The sequence below is a fragment of the Phalaenopsis equestris genome, unplaced genomic scaffold (assembly GCF_001263595.1).
Source record: "Phalaenopsis equestris unplaced genomic scaffold, ASM126359v1 Scaffold000139, whole genome shotgun sequence".
In the NCBI taxonomy this organism is placed as follows: domain Eukaryota; kingdom Viridiplantae; phylum Streptophyta; class Magnoliopsida; order Asparagales; family Orchidaceae; genus Phalaenopsis; species Phalaenopsis equestris.
Genome location: NW_018164581.1, coordinates 243,391 through 261,624, shown reverse-complemented (window position 1 = coordinate 261,624; position 18,234 = coordinate 243,391). Strand labels below are relative to the sequence as shown.

General features: G+C 37.2%; 1 protein-coding gene across 3 annotated transcripts in view; it reads left to right on the top strand.

Moving 5' to 3' along the window:
* LOC110021683 (telomerase reverse transcriptase) overlaps nucleotides 1-17,306 on the top strand; it is a 76,003-nt gene extending 58,697 nt beyond the window's left edge. The window contains exons 6-8 of one of the 3 annotated variants that reach the window (XM_020720272.1): nucleotides 5,842-6,551; nucleotides 6,898-7,044; nucleotides 16,841-17,306. In XM_020720272.1, the coding sequence (XP_020575931.1) occupies nucleotides 5,842-6,551; nucleotides 6,898-7,044; nucleotides 16,841-17,111 (1,128 nt within the window). In that variant the 3' untranslated portion in view covers nucleotides 17,112-17,306. Of the gene's footprint in view, nucleotides 1-5,841; nucleotides 6,552-6,771; nucleotides 7,045-16,840 lie in introns of all 3 variants that reach the window. The other 2 variants (XM_020720271.1, XM_020720273.1) reach the window with 2 other exon arrangements.
* Nucleotides 17,307-18,234: the final 928 nt, after the last annotated feature.

The following is an 18,234-nucleotide window of genomic DNA, read 5'->3' as shown; positions in this document are numbered from 1 at the left end:
TTCTTCATTATCAGTTGGAGAATTTTTATGGTTGAGCTACCTTCATTTATGCCAGCTCTCTTTTAAAGGACAAACTTCTCTTTTGGCAACAACTTACTCATATGAGTGTCACTATTTCTGAAAATTGGTTCATTGGAGGGGATCTAAATATGATTGTCGCCTTAGGAGAGAAGGGGTGGTGCTAAGGTTGATACAAGCCTTATCAACTGTTTCTGTGAACATATTGAGGATGCGGGCCTTTATGATTTAGGCTTTTTGGGTTCTCCTTATTTTTGGCGGAGGGGATTTCTTATGCAGAGGCTGGATAGATTTCTAGGAAACTTATCTTTTCTGGGTTACTACAACATTATCCATGTCAAACATCTTAATCATGTTGCATCAGACCACAATCATATTTTGCTTACTTTGGTTTTTCATTCTAAACCTGCTCGTTATCACTTTAAATTTCTCAATGTTCATCCTACTTTTATTGACTTGATTAAGCAGACTCGGGTCTCGAGATGGAGTGGTAACCCTTGGATCATTTTGTGGCAATTACATAAGAATGTTGCTTTTTACTTAAAAAGGTGGAACATAAATACTTGTGGTAATGTTCATTCTAGGGTCTTGAAGGCCCAACAGGAGGTCGATACCTTAGCGGCATAGGTGATAGACACTCCTGATCTGGTGGCCAAGTGAGTTAATGCTCATCATACTCTTTTGGAGGAAATCACTATTGAGGAGGATTTCCTCAAACAGAAAACTTGTGACACTCATTTCAAAAACTACGACAGAAATACTAAATATTTTCATGCTACTATCAAACATCATCGTAATATAAATACCATTATTAAGATTGTTACTGATGAGGGTTCTGTTCTCACTGATGCAGATCAAATTGGTTCTAATGCAGCTGATTATTTTCTTCTCTATATGCTGAGACTCTTTCGGTCATTGATATATTATCGGAATTGTTTGAGGATTAGAGGGACACGGTCTCCTTCCTCTCTTTGTCTTTCAATTGGAAATCCTTTAGTAGAATGTCTCAACTCAAATTTGATTTGACTCTGGAACAATTCATTCTGAGTATGATACACTTAAATGACTTTTTTGATCATGTTGATCACTTCGGTCAACACCAATACGCGCGGTAAGCTTGTTCAGCACACCACACTTATTGGGGGTTCATTTGTTGACCTCATTTTTTTGAGGTCTTTCCTTATTCTTCCTAGAGACTAGGATCTAGCTCCAGGAGTTCCTATTGACCATCTTAGAAAACTAGAATTGGGACGCACACTTTTAGAAATTCTACCAACTTCTTATTTTCCTGTGATGTCTAGCATTTATGGTCTCAAGACCATCGTCTTATGGACGAGCGGTTAAAGGCTATTGTGTGAAGACTTAAGGAGAAATTTCCAATAGGACTCCAAGCCCTAGGAAAACCTTCTCACGCCTTTATCGACACAGACACACACAAAATGCACAAAATTCACTAAGTTGAAGATTTTCAATGCCCTTAAAGATATTAGTTCTCAAAAGGATTCTGGCCCCGAAGGTTTCACTTTGCTTTTTATATTTCCTGCTGGAGCATCATAAAGAATGAGGTGGTGCTCGTGATTCAAAGTTTTTTTCAGGGTGAAGACCCTTAAAAGTATTTTCTGTAGCTCTGATTGTTCTTATCCCTAAATCTGATGATAAAACTCATTGGAAGGACTTTCTGTTCATCTCGCTCACTTCTACGATATCAAAAATTATCAATAAACTGATTGTGGCTCGTCTTCAACCACACCTTCCTTCTCTCATCTCCCCCCACCAGTTGGCCAAGGACCTGATATTTCTGACAATATTCTCTTAGCTCAGGAAATTTTGTAGGATCTTAATAAAAAATGCAGGAGTGGCAATCTTGTTATCAAATTAGATATCAAGAAGGTCTTTGACACCATTAATTGGGATTTCATAATCAACGTTTTGAAGGCTAGAGGATTCACTACTAGCTTTTGCACCTTGATAAAAAGATGGTTAACTAACAATTATTATTCCGTGCTAGTAAATGGTAATTCTTATGAATTTTTCACTACTTCTCGTGGCATCAAACAATGGGACCCTCTCTCCCCTATTATTTTCATTTTAACTTTCGATTATTTATCCAGGATGTTCAACCATTTCCAGCTGTTACACCCTCACACAGTTTTCTCATAAGGCCAAGATGATGGTTTCACATCTTGCTTATGCTGATGATGTGATTATTTTTGTCAATGCCTCTAGGCTTACTCTAAAACAATTGATGGGGCTCTTAAAGTATTTCCAGAATTATTCTAGACTCTTTAATTATGACAAGTGTCAGATGTTTTTTGGCAAGCACGTTAAGCCCCAACTTATTCATTGGAGAGTTGTCTTTATTGGCTTTCATCATGCCTCTCTTCCTCTCAAATATCTTAGGATAAATTTGATTATGGGAAGGAGGAAACAAATACATATGGATGATGTAATTGACAAAATCAAGAGTAAAATCAACGATTGGAGAAATGTTTTCCTTTCTACTGGGGGCAGGATTTCTTTGCTTTCTAGTGTTTGTCAGAGTATTCCACTATATGCTTTTCAGGTGTTTAACCCAAAAAAAAGTGCTATCAATATTATGGAGAGATTTTTTAACAAATTCCTTTGGGTGGGGAATGGTGCTAAGAAAATTTGGGGCTCTCGGCATAAGGTTTGTAAGCCTAAGAAGGCTGATGGGTTAGGCTTTAAAGCTTTGAAACATACGGTGGAAATAAACCTTTGCAAACTTTGGTTCAAATTTAGATTGTGCTTCCTTTATGCATCAGAAATATTGTGCCCAAACTCATCATTCCCAGATTATGTGGAAGGTTGGTGATTCCCGTATTTGGAAAGCAGTTGTAAATATTAGAACCCCTGATTTCTTTTCTCAAGATGACTGGGATTTCTCTAAATTATATTCTCTTGTGGGAGAGCAAAATGCAAAGCATATAATTACTATTCCTATCACCCCTTCATGCAAGGATCCCCCCGTGTGGAAAAGGAACAACTCTCAATCGGTTTGCAAAGTTATATATGACACTTTACATTCACACTAGAATTGGTTTTGGGGAAAATGGATTTGGCACAAATTCTCAACTCACTCTATATCATTTTTCCTTTGGCGATATCTCTCTTCTTTACTACTTATTGACGACATTCTTAAGTTAAAAGACCTTAAAATGGTCTCGAGATGTCCTATGTGTAAAGTTGCGGAGGAAGATACAAGACATATTTTTTTTAATGTGCTTTCTCTTTAAATGTCTGGAATATACTGGGCATACATTTTGATATTTCATGACTGCATAGGGGCATTTTAAGCAACTATTTGTGGCAATGGAAGGATTTTGATGATAAGGGTGGGGGGTTTCCCCTTTCTTTATTGGTCTTTTGGTTTATTTGGACCTCGAGAAACAGCTTTAAATACAACTCTTCTCCCCCCACAGCTTCTATGACTGTCTCTTATGTGATGGCTTATTACACTAAGGTCCTAAGGGCTGGTCGTATTGATGTTTCTACTTCAAGTCCCCCTCGGCTGATTAGGTGGGCTTCCCCTTCATTCGGTTATGTTAAGGTTAATGTGGATGGTTGTTGGAATCTCGTCTATGTTGCAGTTGGGGGCATGTTTAGAACTTATGAGGGTAGGTGTCTCTGTTCTTTTATCTCTCCCGTTGCTGCTGGCAATCCTTTAGCCACGGAATGCTGGGGCGTTTTTCTGGCATTAATGGTTGCTAGTGTTTTCAATTTTCATAAAATTGAGGTGGAAACCGATTTTAAAATGTTCTATGATATTCTTTTGGGTATCTCACCTCCCGACTGGGATATAATTTGCACTTTTAAACATATTTTAGCCTTAATGACTGAAAGGCAATTAGATGTAAATTGGAAATTCATTCATAGAGAGAGCAACTCCCCTGCTGATTGGTTAGCCAAACATGCAGGGGAGGCCTGTTACGTTGGCATTCATCCTACTGCTCCTCTCAGACGTCTCCTAAATGGGGATAATTTGAATCTGCCATATTTTCATTTTTAGATTCTTGTGCTTCTTGGCTTTATCATTGAGGGACTGCTTTTTTGTATTTCTCTTGCAGGTCTCCTAGTTTGCTTGGTAGTTTTCTTTGGTTTTGCAACAAGCCTTGTTGTGTCTCCCTGTTTTTGGTTTCTGCTTTCTACTCTGTTTCTATTCTCACGGCTTCCGCTGGATGCTACTGTTTTTGGATCTCTTTGGTCTACGCTCCAAAGTCTCAAAGGACTTTTGTTTGCTCGTGGGAGTGTTTTTGGAGAATTATTACTCGACTGAAGATATTTTTTGTACATTTTTTTTCTCTTTACATGTTTAGTAATACAGGAGCACATGTTTACTTATTTTTGGGTTTTTGTTCTTTCGTTTTGGGTATACCTGTATTTTTGGAGATTTCTTTTAGTGTGCGTTGTACTGTGGGGAGAGAAACCCCTAGAGGTGTGCTGCAAATTTTGCTTTTATACCTCCAATTTTTGTACAGTAGAGAGTCTCCGTTGCTCTTTTCCAATATATATATATATATATATATATATATTTGCTTTTATACCTCCAATTTTTGTACATTTTCTTTTAATTAACGCGTAGAGAGTCTCCGTTGCTCTTTTCCAATATATATATATATATATATATAAAGAGAGAGAGAGAGAGAGAGAGAAACCAATCCCTCCTTATTTACAAGCTTACCAAATATATCTCACTTAAATTAGGAAATAAAATAATTCTGAATAAAAAATAGAAAGGGAATAAACTTATCAAAGGTTTCCTGAGATATCCCAATTAAATGGTGGGGGCTGGCCCATATGAGAGAGGTAAACATAGAAAGAATTAAATCTTTTCACATTTCCAAAATTTTTGCTCTAAATTATGGTCAAATCTCACTTTACATCTCAATCACCTCTCTAAACTAGCCATACACCATTCAAGCCCACAGAACCATTAAACTCCTCTTATAAGTGGACGACCACCTTTATTATTCTCCGCACCTACATAAAGCCTTAAAAGTTAAAACTCAAATTACTCTAGAACATAAATTAATGTTTTTACTTAAGCTTTTGTTATTTTTTTCATTCCGAGAAGAGATCTTTTAAATTGACCTACATTTGCCTAAACTTGAGTAGTATGGGTCTTCCAGCCATCATATCCCTCTGTAGGCCTTACTATTCGGTTGAAAACTTCTGATCATGTCCTCACCCAATAAACTAACTATCTACAAACTTTTTTAAACATTATTCCCACCAGAAGGTCATCTATATCAATTAGTAATGAATTTTAGGAATAAAATTCCAAAGATAATATTCCTTTGGTAAGATCTCCCCTGTAATATCATATTTGTGAAAAAATGGTTGTCATTCAAAGAATCTCATATCCATAGAGTTGCGGCATTTTTGTTAAAATTAGCATTTGTAGCTTTTTGGGTTGGAGTTGACTCAATGGTCTGCCTACTATGATGGGTGGTCATTTTAGGCACGGACTATATTAAACAGGAGTCAAAATAGTTCCGTTGTTTGAGGTTGTGAAATTTAAAGTTAGACAACTGTTGGTGTAAAAAATGAGTATGATTTAGGAATTTATATCCTGAATTTGTTACAAAATAATTTATCTAAGACTATTGGAGTGATTGTTTCTAATTCTTTTCACTTTGTTGCTCTAATTTTATATCGTTATTTATAATTTCTCTTTCTTTTTATTAAATGGGAAGGATAGGCTTTGTTCAATAAAAAAGTTTGGTATTTATCTACACAGTCTGCAAAAAGACCTAAAGAGGAAAACTAATTCCTGAACTTGAAGCTTAAATTTTGTTTTTACAGGGTACTGGTGTTGAATTCAGTAACCAGATGTTACAACGTGTTTTAGCTGAACATCTGAAACATAACATATTGCAAATTGGCCCTGACTATTATTTACAAGAGGTTGGGATCTCCCAGGGAAGTATATTATCTTCACTTCTTTGTTCGTTTTACTATGGACATCTTGAGAAAAATGTCATTTTACCCTTCCTTGAAAAAGCATGTCAGATTAGTTCAAGAACTGACAAAACAAAACTCGGTTTCCGATCCAATGAAGACCGCAGAAGCCTCCAATTGCCAGAAAATCAAAGGTGTCACAGCAGCAGTAACAAATCTTTTTTATCTGGAAAACCCCTAGCATCCAATTTGAATGTATCCTATATCAATTCTGTGGATGAAGGAAAATATTTCACGAATAATTATGTGGCAGGATCTTACTCAAATTGGCTTAACATCGATAAACCACAAAATCTATTGTTGAGATTTATAGATGATTTTCTTTTCATTTCTACCTCACAACAGCAGGCTGCTAGTTTCTTCTCACGAATGCAGAGAGGTTTTCGAGCTTTTAATTGCTATATGAATTTTGAAAAATTTGGTCTTAATTTCGACATTGAGGAGCCTTCTCTCAACAAAAGGTTTTATGCTGGAGCAGATGGCATGCAATTTATTCCCTGGAGTGGCTTGCTTATCAACTGTAAAAATCTTGAAATCCAAGCAGATTACACCAGGTAAATTTTTAATATACTTTTTAAGTATCGATTGAATTAGTTAGTCCATATTCTTTTAAAGAATTTCATACCTAATGCAATAAAATAACTTTCAATATCACGCCTTACTCTAATATTTATTTGTTATGAAGATTACTCGTCACACCAAAGAAAAAAAAAGACTACATTGTAGCTTATATGGTGCACCCCATAGAGAAACCTTTTTATTTTTCTTAAGCAGGTATTGGGGCATTCATTTGAGTTCAACTATTACTATTCATGCATGTGCTAAGGCTGGAAGTACTCTAGAGAAGAAATTATGTGATTACATTCGTCCTAAATGCTATCCCTTACTTTATGACTCCAGCATCAACTCTCTAACAACGGTGGCATTGAATGCCTATCAAGCCTTTTTGCTCAGTGCAATGAAGTTTCACTGCTCTGTACGTTCCATGCCCAGCATCAGTAAACTTAAACCCTGCTACATACTCAGCAAAATTTTGTTCTCTTTCAGGTACAGCCTCCAGTGCTTTTTCTTTTTAGCTCCTTAGATATGGTATGTTATTCCGACGAACGAACCTGTGTCTATCTGCTATTCTTCTCACTGGTTTGAAGTGTGCTGTATAAATTTCCAAATTACTTAAAAAAAGTTATTGATAATTACATGAGAAAATTGAGAATCTTAAGATGAATATGTCAAATACTCAAGATTGATTGAATGAGAAAAGATGTTGTTAGAGGGATGGTGGAAGTAGTATTATTAAAGAGAAGATGAAATAAACTCAAGCAGTTTGGCACAATAAGAAATAATTGCTCCAAAAATTTCTTCTATTCATTCATGACATGGGCTTATATTGAGCATTACAACGATTTACAGATAAACCCTAAGCTTCTTCTATATTTTCTTTTTACCAATAGGACCCTAAAGTAGATACAAATCTCAATACTCTCCCTCAAAATGGGCAAAACCTATTATCCACTAAGCCCATCTTGTCACATATCATCGACAAGATGGACTTAGTCCTTTTGTGAGGTAGTCAGCTAATTACTCCCTAGTTGTTACATGAGTTAGCTCTAGTAGTCTGTTATTCAACATTTGCTTGATGAAGAACCTATCAATATCAATATGTTTGGTTATATCATGCTCCATCAGGTTGTTGGCAATGTTAATTGTTGACTTGTTGTCGCACTACAACTTCATTTGAGCTCTTTGGCCCACATTGAGCTCTACCAACAGGGTTCTCAGCCACATCATCTCGGCAACTTCTAAGGTCATGGCTCGATACTTTGCCTCTATTTTTGACCTTGCTATTGCTGACTGTTTTTCAAGTTGCCCCCTACAAACATGCACTATCCTGATGTGGACCTCCTGTCATCCACACAACTCGCTCAGTCAAGATTCACAAAATCCCTCAATGTCTACATGTCCATTCTTCCCGAAGATCAAACCGTTCCTTGGTACACTCTTCAAGTACATCAGGTCCATATGACCTTTCTCTCACAAAATCCCTCAATGTCTACCATTCTTCCCGAAGATCAAACCGTTCCTTGGTGCACTCTTCAAGTACATCAGGTCCATATGACCTTTCTTTGGATCATGCATGTAGCGGCTTACCACGCTCACAACCTCTTGCGATCAACAAACTCATGTCTCTGCACTTAATTCGACGGATTATAGGCTTGCATCTCAACAAGCTTGTTTCTGTGAGGAGATTCAATACATACTTCTTTTGAGACAAGATCATCCTCTTTGGTCTAGGGGTTACCTCAATCCCAAGAAAGTATTTGAGTTGTCCAAGGTCTTTCACCTCAAATTTTTTGATAAATCTTACCTTTAGCTGAACGATTTTTGCCTCATCATCATCAGTGACAATCATTTAAACAACATACACAATAAATTTAGTAATTTGACATCCATATTGTCGAAAAAAAATCGTATGACCGGCATTGATCTGTTGATATCTCATGCCCACCATAGCTTTTTTAAACTTGTCAAACCAGACTCGAGGAGACTGCTTCAAGCCATAAAGTCACTTCCTAAACCTGCACACCTTGCCTACTATTTGGTCTGTACTCGAGGAGACTGCTTCATGAATCCAGGCGGTATCTCCATATACACCTTCAGTAACTCACCGTGAAGAAACATACACTTCACATTGAGTTGGTGTAACCTTCACTCACCATTCACTGCCAGAGAAATCAGTGTCCTCATTATGCTCATCTTTGCTACTGGTGCAAATGTTTCGTCATAGTCAATGCCAACGTCTATTTGTACCATTTCACCACCAATTGTTCATTGTAACACTCCACCTTTCGTTCTGGTTTTTTTTTCACAGTGAAGATCCTCTTACACTCAGCTGCTCTTTTTCTACTGGCAATGACAATATCTCCCATGTTCAGTTTTTATTGAGAGCCTCAAGATCTTCATGCATGACAACTTTTCACTTGAGATCGTCCTTAGCTACCTACCAACACTTGAGTATAGAAACATTATCCAAAGATGCAATGAATGATCCATGTATATGTCATATGTTAGAGAATGAAGCAAACTGAGTAACGTCATGCTCTCACCCAAAGCGATCAGAAGGATGTCCTGCATTGTTGCGAGAGGTTCTCCTTAACTTTATGGGGTTGGAAGTAGAAGAAGAGTAATCATATCACCTGTGAGTTTGGAGTTTGAGGTTGATGGTATAGGTGTTTCAAAAGTCGGGTAGACTAGGAAAGGTGACTTACCGACACAAGTGGCACTGCAGACACAATTCCCTCAGTATGCTTCCTCCTCCTTGTATACACTCTATTCAACCCGAATCTCTTGCTCACATAAAGTCTGGTTTCTCTGAACAAGCTATTTATCCCATAAGTCACATCATTACTACTCACCCCCCTCTTGTTTTTTACCATCAGCATCTGACGGGTCACCAAAGGGTGAGGTCATCTCCAGGGTGTAGTACTGTTCGAATTCTTTAAAGGACTCGTCCATGTTTACATAGAGTTTTCTCTCCATCGGGCTCCAGGAAACATACCCTTTCTGGGTAGCATAATAACTTATGAAAACACACTTCACAACTCTGAGATTCGGCTTTCTTACTAATGATCTGTTATTCTTCACAAAACATACACAGCTAATTACCTTCAATTGGAGTATCACGTTTTTATCTTCTTTCAACATCTAACAAGGAGACTTATAATCCAAAACTCTTGAGGGCATTTTGTTGATCAATTGAACAGTTGCAACGCTACTTGTCCCCACAAATGTTTTGGGACATTTATCGGAATCGTGCTTTGCGCTACCTCTAGAATGTTTATTTCTTATATCTTTTATTCCATATATATCGGTGTGTATGGACATGTGATTTGATGTTGTATCCTATAAGTTGACAAGTATTTTCTAGACACTGTTGGTATACTCTCTCCAATTATTAGATCGCAATACCTTCATTACTACATCATATTGTGTCCGGGTTGCCCGGCGAAATCTTAAAAGCAAGGAAACAAATCATCCTTATTTTTCATCAGATACAACTAAGTAACACGAGAAAAGCAATCAGTAAAAGCCACAATATTTATGACCATTCATTGAACTTGTAGAACAAGGTTTGCAAACATCAGAATATATCAAATCAAAAATACTAGAACTCCTGTTCCCAAAATTGTTAGAATCAAAAACACAAGAACTCCTATTTCCAAAATTTTTATAAAAGCTTCTAGTAAACTTGTCAAACTCACAAGCATCACAAACAAGTTTTTGTTTATTTGTCTTTTCATACAAAAATGATACAAACGACTTGATAAACTAAATAAGAGTGTCTCATATTTTTGTGATGTTGCAGTAATACATCCTCCACACTCTTCTCAGATCACTCTACTCCATTTTATATCATGTATATTAATGCGGAGTTCATCGCCTCACTATTCAAGTGCCAAAGTTCACTATGCCCCGTTCCAGTTCCAAGTGTCCAACCCGCCCCTTTCTATTGAAAAATTGCCTTATGAATGTTAAATGAACAAGATATTTTAGTTGGAGAATAATGATACTAATGGATAAAATGTTCACTAGAAAGAAAAAACATACAAATTTTGGACATAGTTATAAAATCGGTACACCTCACTATATCTTTTCCAACCACAGGCTATGTTGTTCCATCAACAGTCTGGATATTCTCTAGAACTGTTAGGTGAGTATAGGAAGAGAAGTTTCTTGCAATACCTTTCACATGTTGAGATGCACAAGAATCTACTTTTTATTATGATGACCTTGTAGTGGAAATAAAGACAAAAACATGTGTATCATGAGTACATTTATCAGAGTAAGCACAGGTAACATTGTTACCCCTTGATGACGATGAGGTGGAGGCATCCTCAACCCCATCCCCTGCTGCTTTATGCTTTCTGCTTCCTCTTCAATATCTCCATAAACTCATGTGTCTCATTGGTAAATATCACGTTTGTCTCTCCCTTGTCCTCAACTACCATTAGATTTGCCCCAGCAGTCTAGTCTTCCTCTTTAACCCCCACGACCACAACCACGACGATCAGTCTCCCTCTTTTTCCTCTTTAACCCCCACGACCACAACCACGACGATGGCCATAGCCTCCAAATTGTCCATGTCAACACCTCTCTCCTTGGTTGGCCAAAGACAGAATTTGCTCAGGTGGTCTATTTCATTGCATTTGTAGCACTTGCGAGTCTTCCCCTGGATACCTGTCATACCTGAGCTCGAGGCAACTAAAGCTAATCACATTCCTGGAAGTCAACTCGGCTTAGAGTGAAGCCTCATGTGACTCTCCTCCCGTATCATCGCAGGGATATCCTCATCCAAAGAAGAGATCCTTGACTTGGCTAGGAGAACCGATCTCCTCTGATGAAAGATCGGGTGTAGATGAGCTAGAAACTGCATATTCATCCGTGCAAAGATCTCCCTCTTCTTGCACCTCAGATCACCACAGGTCGACCTCGGTGAGAAGTGATCGTGATCTGCCCACAACCACTCCAAATTTATGGAGTACTCTTGAATCGATCCATCACCATGTACCTCTACTTTTATCTCACACTAAATCTGGAACACTCGTGTAATTCTCAGTCTTAACATTGATCCTTTTTAGCTATGCCCAGATGTCTTACATTTCGAATGTCATCTACTGAGAAGGAAATTAATAGAACTATCGAGTTGAGCAACCATATATAAAGCAAGACATATGTGCTTCTTCACTCATCCCATTCAGTATTGTCATTCTTTGGTTAGTCCCCACTCAAATATCCCTTTTGTTTCTTTCCCACTAGAGAAGCCTTGATCCGATGCGACCAACTCAGACACATGACCAGTCCATCAAGTTTCAGATCCACAGGAGGTATTTGTAGCTTCACCTGCATCAAAGCACGTGTTGAGGCAGTGGTTCCCTTTGAGATGACAACTCTTTGTATGAGCACGATCAAGACCTTCTGATTCTCAGAATTTATCTTCCCCAGATATTTCAATCTTTTATCTCCAATACTATCGTCGTCTTCTGACATCCTCAATCATAAGAAAATAAGTCTAGATCTAAATCATGCGCGACTTCCTTTTATTGATCTAATTTTGATCTATCTCATTATCAAGATTGAGATCATCCTCATATCAATCGATTCCTGGGGGCATGGGGTATCCCCCCCCCCCACAAACAGGCGTAGATAAGATATTCATGCGGTGGCTGGCCAGAAAAGATAGAGCGCTAGCCGCGAGAGAGGAAGGTGGCTGGGTGAGGAAGCAGTGGACCGTTAGTCGGGTGAGGGAGTAACAGCCTGGTGAGGGAGGGTTTGACTCTTGGGTCGTGCACGCACAAGAAAGAATGTCGAGGGATTTGAAGGGATGGATCACGTCTGAGGCAAGGAGTAATGTTTGGGGGCTTTGGTTTATGGAAGAAGACTTAGGCTTGCTGGGATTGGATCATGTGTGAGGTTCCTGTGGCAACAACAACAACAACAACGTGCCTTTACTTACTAGGTGGGGTCAGCTACATGAATCATTTTTCTTCATCGCGCCCTATTGAGTGCCAAAATTTCATTTAATTCTAATAGATTAGCATCATTTTTTATACAATTTGCCAGTCTTTTTAGGTCTACCAACAAGAGTCAAATCTTAAACATTTAATAGAATCATCAGATGGTCGGCGTTTAATGTGACAAAACAATCTAAAATGATTCTCTCTAATTTTGTCCACCACTAGAGCTTCACCAACCCTATCACAAATATTTTCATTTCATATTTTGTCTCTAAATGTCAAGCCACTCATCCACCTAAGCATTCTCATCTCAATAATACTTAACTTTATTTTATGCTTCTTTTTTAAAGACCAACATTCTACGCCCTAAGAGCATTATAGGTCTCACAACCATCTTATAAAATTTTTATTTTAGTGTGAGGGACGCTTTTCTATCAAACAACAGGCCTGATGCATTCCTCCACTTCAACCAACTTAAATTCTACTAATAACATCCCATCTATATGGCCATCACTTTAAACTATATATGTGAAATATCTAAAACGATCACACATTTTAATGATTTGATCATTGTTACAACACTTAGAGCTACTACTACAAAATTACATTCCATGTATTCAGTTTTAGATCAACTCTAATGGAGACCTCCATAATTTAAGTTTTTCGTGAACTCTTTCTCTAATCTTATCCACAAAAAGGATATTATCAACGAATAGCATATACCAAGGTACATCCTCCTATAAAAGCCCAGTAAGAGCATTCATAACTAAAGAAAAAGATATGGGCTTAAAGCCGATCTCTGATGTAATCCAATTGAAATAGGAAAATACTTTGTCTATCCTCCTTCTGTTCAAACACAAGTAACAACTCTAGTATACATATCCTTTTTTATTTGAATATAAGTCATATCAACTCCTTTCTTCTCTAGAACTCTCCAAAGGAATTCTCATGGAACTTTATCATATGCTTTTACTAAATCAATAAAAATCATATACTGATCTTCCTTGTTCTCTCTGCACTTCTCCATCAAACCTCTCACTAAATGTATAGCTTCCATGGTAGACTTTTCTGACATAAATCCAAACAGATTTTGAGAAATTTTTTTATCACGTCTTAACCTATGTTCAATTTCTCTCTCCCAAAATTTTAAAGTATGACACATCAACTTAATTCCTCTCATGATTTTAAAGTGAGACTACTAGGGCTCTGATACAAAAAAAAAAAAAATAATTGGTCCAAAAGCTTTTTCCATTCATTCATGACATTGACTTATATAGAACATTACAGCATTTCACAAACCGCTATTTTTTTCTTACCAATAGTGCCCTAAACTAGATACCAATGTCAACAGCACATATTGTTAGTCCTCTCTGAGAGAGAAGCTGGTTAGATGGAGATAAAAGAAGCAATAGATGAAAGAGCCTTGAGGAAGGAGAGGGAGAAGAGTAAGATCGAGGAAGGAAGAAATTGTAGATAGGGAAGAAAGGAAAACATGATAATTCTTTCTACTGTCTCCAAACTTCTGACAACTACTATCTATATCCACCTCACCTATTCCTCCACCTTCATATTTCTAGCAACCTATGCAGTCTAAGCAAATATGAGTTGATACTTGTCAGATTAGTTACATAACAACATTTTATATGTATGGATCAGTTTTATTACCCCCTTTTCTACCCCTTCCTTTTTCTTTATCCACAAGGTAGTCTATTCAGCGTAGTCCATTCCGGGTGAGATTGTCATGAAGTGCTCACGATCAACTCGATTTGCCCCTTTATTTCTAGCTCCGATAACATCCGGCTATTTCACAACACATACAAGGTTTGGTTTTAATGTAAAAGATACACCAATGAGCCAAGTAATTAAAATATATTTTGAAAGCATAGAAGAGAATGACAAACCGAAGGTAATATACTTTTAATTTTTTGTGGACAGTGGCATTGGTGGTGTAATGATTAAATAAACCAGGCAAAATATCTAGTACAAGTGAAATCACAATTTATTGTAATTGTTAATTTTTATATTAATAAAAATTTGAATGGTCAGTCATAGGAGGCCTCTTTGCATGCATCTCTTCTTTCTTTGCCTGCCTATCACGTTGTTCTCAACAATCTGGAGAAGACTTGTACGAAATTCTCTTGGAATTAAGGCCTCAACCGTAAGGGGCTGCTTTAACTTTCTTGGGGAAACCTGTGCCAACCTACTCGGCTTGGGGGGCCTTCACTTGTACGCCCCCACACATTGGAAGAGGTGTGTTCGTACTTGGTTAGCATGGAATTTCATGGCCAAAAAAGCTCCCTTGCTTCACCGGTAACTCAAGGAGACATGACCAAAATATTTGGCAACTGCACTACAATTGGACTGATTCAATCACTTGGAAGGCGCTGCAGAATGGGCCAGCTAGCTTGTGGGACAATATGAGATGGAGTTTGGCGAATTGAACTAATTTTAAGGTTGAAGATGTGGATCAGCTCTAGGTCCTGGATTTAATAGAGAATGCCTTGGGCGGCTCCTGTATTATTTCAGCTAGGAGCTTAGGGACATGACTGCTCGCATTTCTTTACATACTCAGCTCTCCAAGGTCCAGTCTGAGCTCGCCAGCATGATCACCCGGCAAACAATTACTGCCTTCACCCATGACATTGTTTTTCTCATCTCACCTGGCAACTGCAAATTGCTTGGGAAATATCGATTGAACTAACGGGAGCACATGTTTGGTGGAAATTATTGTTGAGTACCCACTAATAATTGCTCAAGTTCGAGAGGGGTGGCCTTTACATCCAACTTCCCTTGGGCTGCCCTGATGCGGCAAGGTGTGGGACTCTTCTTGAAGGTATCAGTACTTTGAGGAGGTGGAGGTTTAATGTGACATCGTTTGACAGCTTAGATGGAGATATTAGAGAGCTATCTAGATTCAGAAGTCACAACATTGCACTGGCCCACTTTTTTTGCATCACAGATCACAACTGTTTGAGGAGTTCATAATGCTGAGCATGGATGACTTTTTGGCGCGCCCACTGTATTTGTGGCTACCGTACTCCATGCTTGAGTTGCTCAATTGGGTTTTTATTTTGCCATTCCAAAACATTGGGACACTAGTCGGCTTTGTAGGCCATCGCATTACCACTTATGGCGTCCCCTTAAGACGATGTGAATAGGTACTCCTTTCCTTTCACTTGGTTGGCAAAGTAGTTTTCATTTGAGATGCGAAGGATCACCATTTATTTGACTGGAGTGCAGACAGAACACTGGAACAGTGCCCATATCCTCACCAATTGAGACATTATGGGGCCGTGGATGTTATTGAGAGTGAATTTTCTAAAATCATCAATTCACTTCTGCCAAACTGTGCAAGATCGAGTGTGGTGTACCCGACCTCATGGCAGCCTAGATTTTGCGTTCCTTACCCATTTTAGATGGGTGCACTTTTAGTTTACATATAGGGACAGTAACAAGGTAGCTCATTGTTGTGCTCAATTGCATTACCGGAGAGTTTTTGGGTTGAAACATGTACACAAGTCACATGCTCTTTTTTCTCTTCTTAGGGATGGTGGATCTCATTTTGTAAATGAATAATTACTGCTTTTGTTCTTTTTCATCTTTTGATATAGATTGCAGTATGTAAGTTTTAAGGATGAAGTGAAACCGAACAATATCCTTGTAGACGCTGGAGGTGCCTATAAACATTATTAATCTAAATACTCCAAAACTTATTGTGGGGCATCCAATGCCCAAGTTCTAAGAAACTCTTGCTTTGGGGCTTCAAAACGGAGGGTACAAAGGCTCAGTTTGACTACATTAACACTTCGAAGAAAAGTTTTCCACTATAGATTCAGGCACACCATTTAATACTTTGCCCCGCATCTTAGCTACACGCCACTCTACGCTAATTCATCAAGTACGAGCACAACGGCTTGAAGCACTACATGCAAGACTCATAAAGATTAAGTTGGCAATTAATATGCCTAGAGCACAACAATCTGATTTCTTGCCCTTTGCTTTTCATAGTAGTCACTTATTTCTTAACCATATTGCAAACAACTATGGAGTAATATTTTTTAGAGAATTTACATATATAGTGCCCAATTTCTATGTATTTATATATCTAAATTTTGCTTTTTTTACATTCGTAACATCCACATTTTTTTCAAAAAATACCATCATATTAACTTTTAAAAAGTGAACTACACCTTTTCATGCAGAGGTAAAAGGTAAAGTTGAATGCATGTAAAAATTACAGGTCAATATGTAAATACATTGGAATTGAATGGTTTGTTTGTAAAACTTCCTCGTTTCTTTTCCATATTCAGATACATGGCTCATTTGATTAGGTACATGTACACACTCCTTAAGAAGAGGATGCATAGCGTGGAAAATCGCTTCAATGTAAAACCAATCTTACGGCTTAAGAAGAAGGAAATTACTATTCTCGGTCTGCATGCTTTCGTACGAGTGCTGAAGAAGAAACAATCACGATATAAAGAACTTATTTATTTGCTGAGGACTAAGATTGATGAACTTAGACCAGAGGGTGCTTCACGACATATGCAATATGCAGTCGACGATTCTCATTCATCTCTTTTTTGGAAAATCAGGTATTAAACTCTTTTGAATGGTTTTTTATATTTATTATTTTTGGACTGCATATTATTGCATATGGATAATTATCACTGAAACATATGTTTCTATTTATACAACGGGGAGTTTCATGTTATTGTCTTGTATGGCTGCGGTCTCCAATTTTTTTTTAGCCGTTGTGTTTTAGCTCTTATTAGTGTCCAATAAAGCTTCTAATATTAACCATGTCATATACCTACCGACTACTTCGATGGGGTCATTTTTGTATCAGGAGTGCTGCTGGCTGTCTATCAAAGTCAAATGTTGAGTTGTATTCTTGAATTTTTCATTTCTCTAAGTTCCTGATTTTAAGTTTAGATTTATTATTATTATTATTTAATGTGGAGGATAATCAATTACTTATTTTTGGGTGCAATATTTTGATTATTTTAGTTAATATCCTAAATATTTTAATGGAGTGCTATATTAATTAAACTGATTATAAATCATTTTATTAGCAATTAAGTATTTTTATTTATCTTAAAATTGAGTAATCGTTGGCTTCATGGATTGCTCTCAAAGTATAGTTTGCAAAAAAAAATATAGGTTATTTGATCATTTAATTAATAATTTCTTAACATACTCAGTGTCTGATTTGAGCTTCTTAGGACTTGGAATGGACGACTTCTGCTGTCGATGGGTTCATTTTATCAAAGCATTAAGTTGAAATATAAATTAATTAAAATCATAGGTTGGATGTCTCGTACTTTAAATTAGAATGCGTCAAATTTAAATAGTATCCCTTATTTGTGTCCTTTAGTGAATTTTTAAAATATATTATATAGGAAATTATCCTTTAGCCAACCACCTTTGAAAGTTATAAAGAATCTTATTTAGCCCTCAAACTTTCATGTTCAATTTGCTATCTCCATATTTTCTTTGAAGTAAATTTCTTCTGATTTAGTTCCTCAAACTTTCTTGTTCAATTTGCATTGTTGCTATGTACATATTTTCTTTGAAGTAAATTTCTTATGATTTAGTATATTACACAAATAATTTCACTATGAGAGTACTGAAGTGGTCCAAGTCTTTTAGTTTAAAGAACCTCTTATGTCCCCTATTTGGAATGTTTTTCCTCATGAGTTCACTGTTTTAATCATGTTTTTTC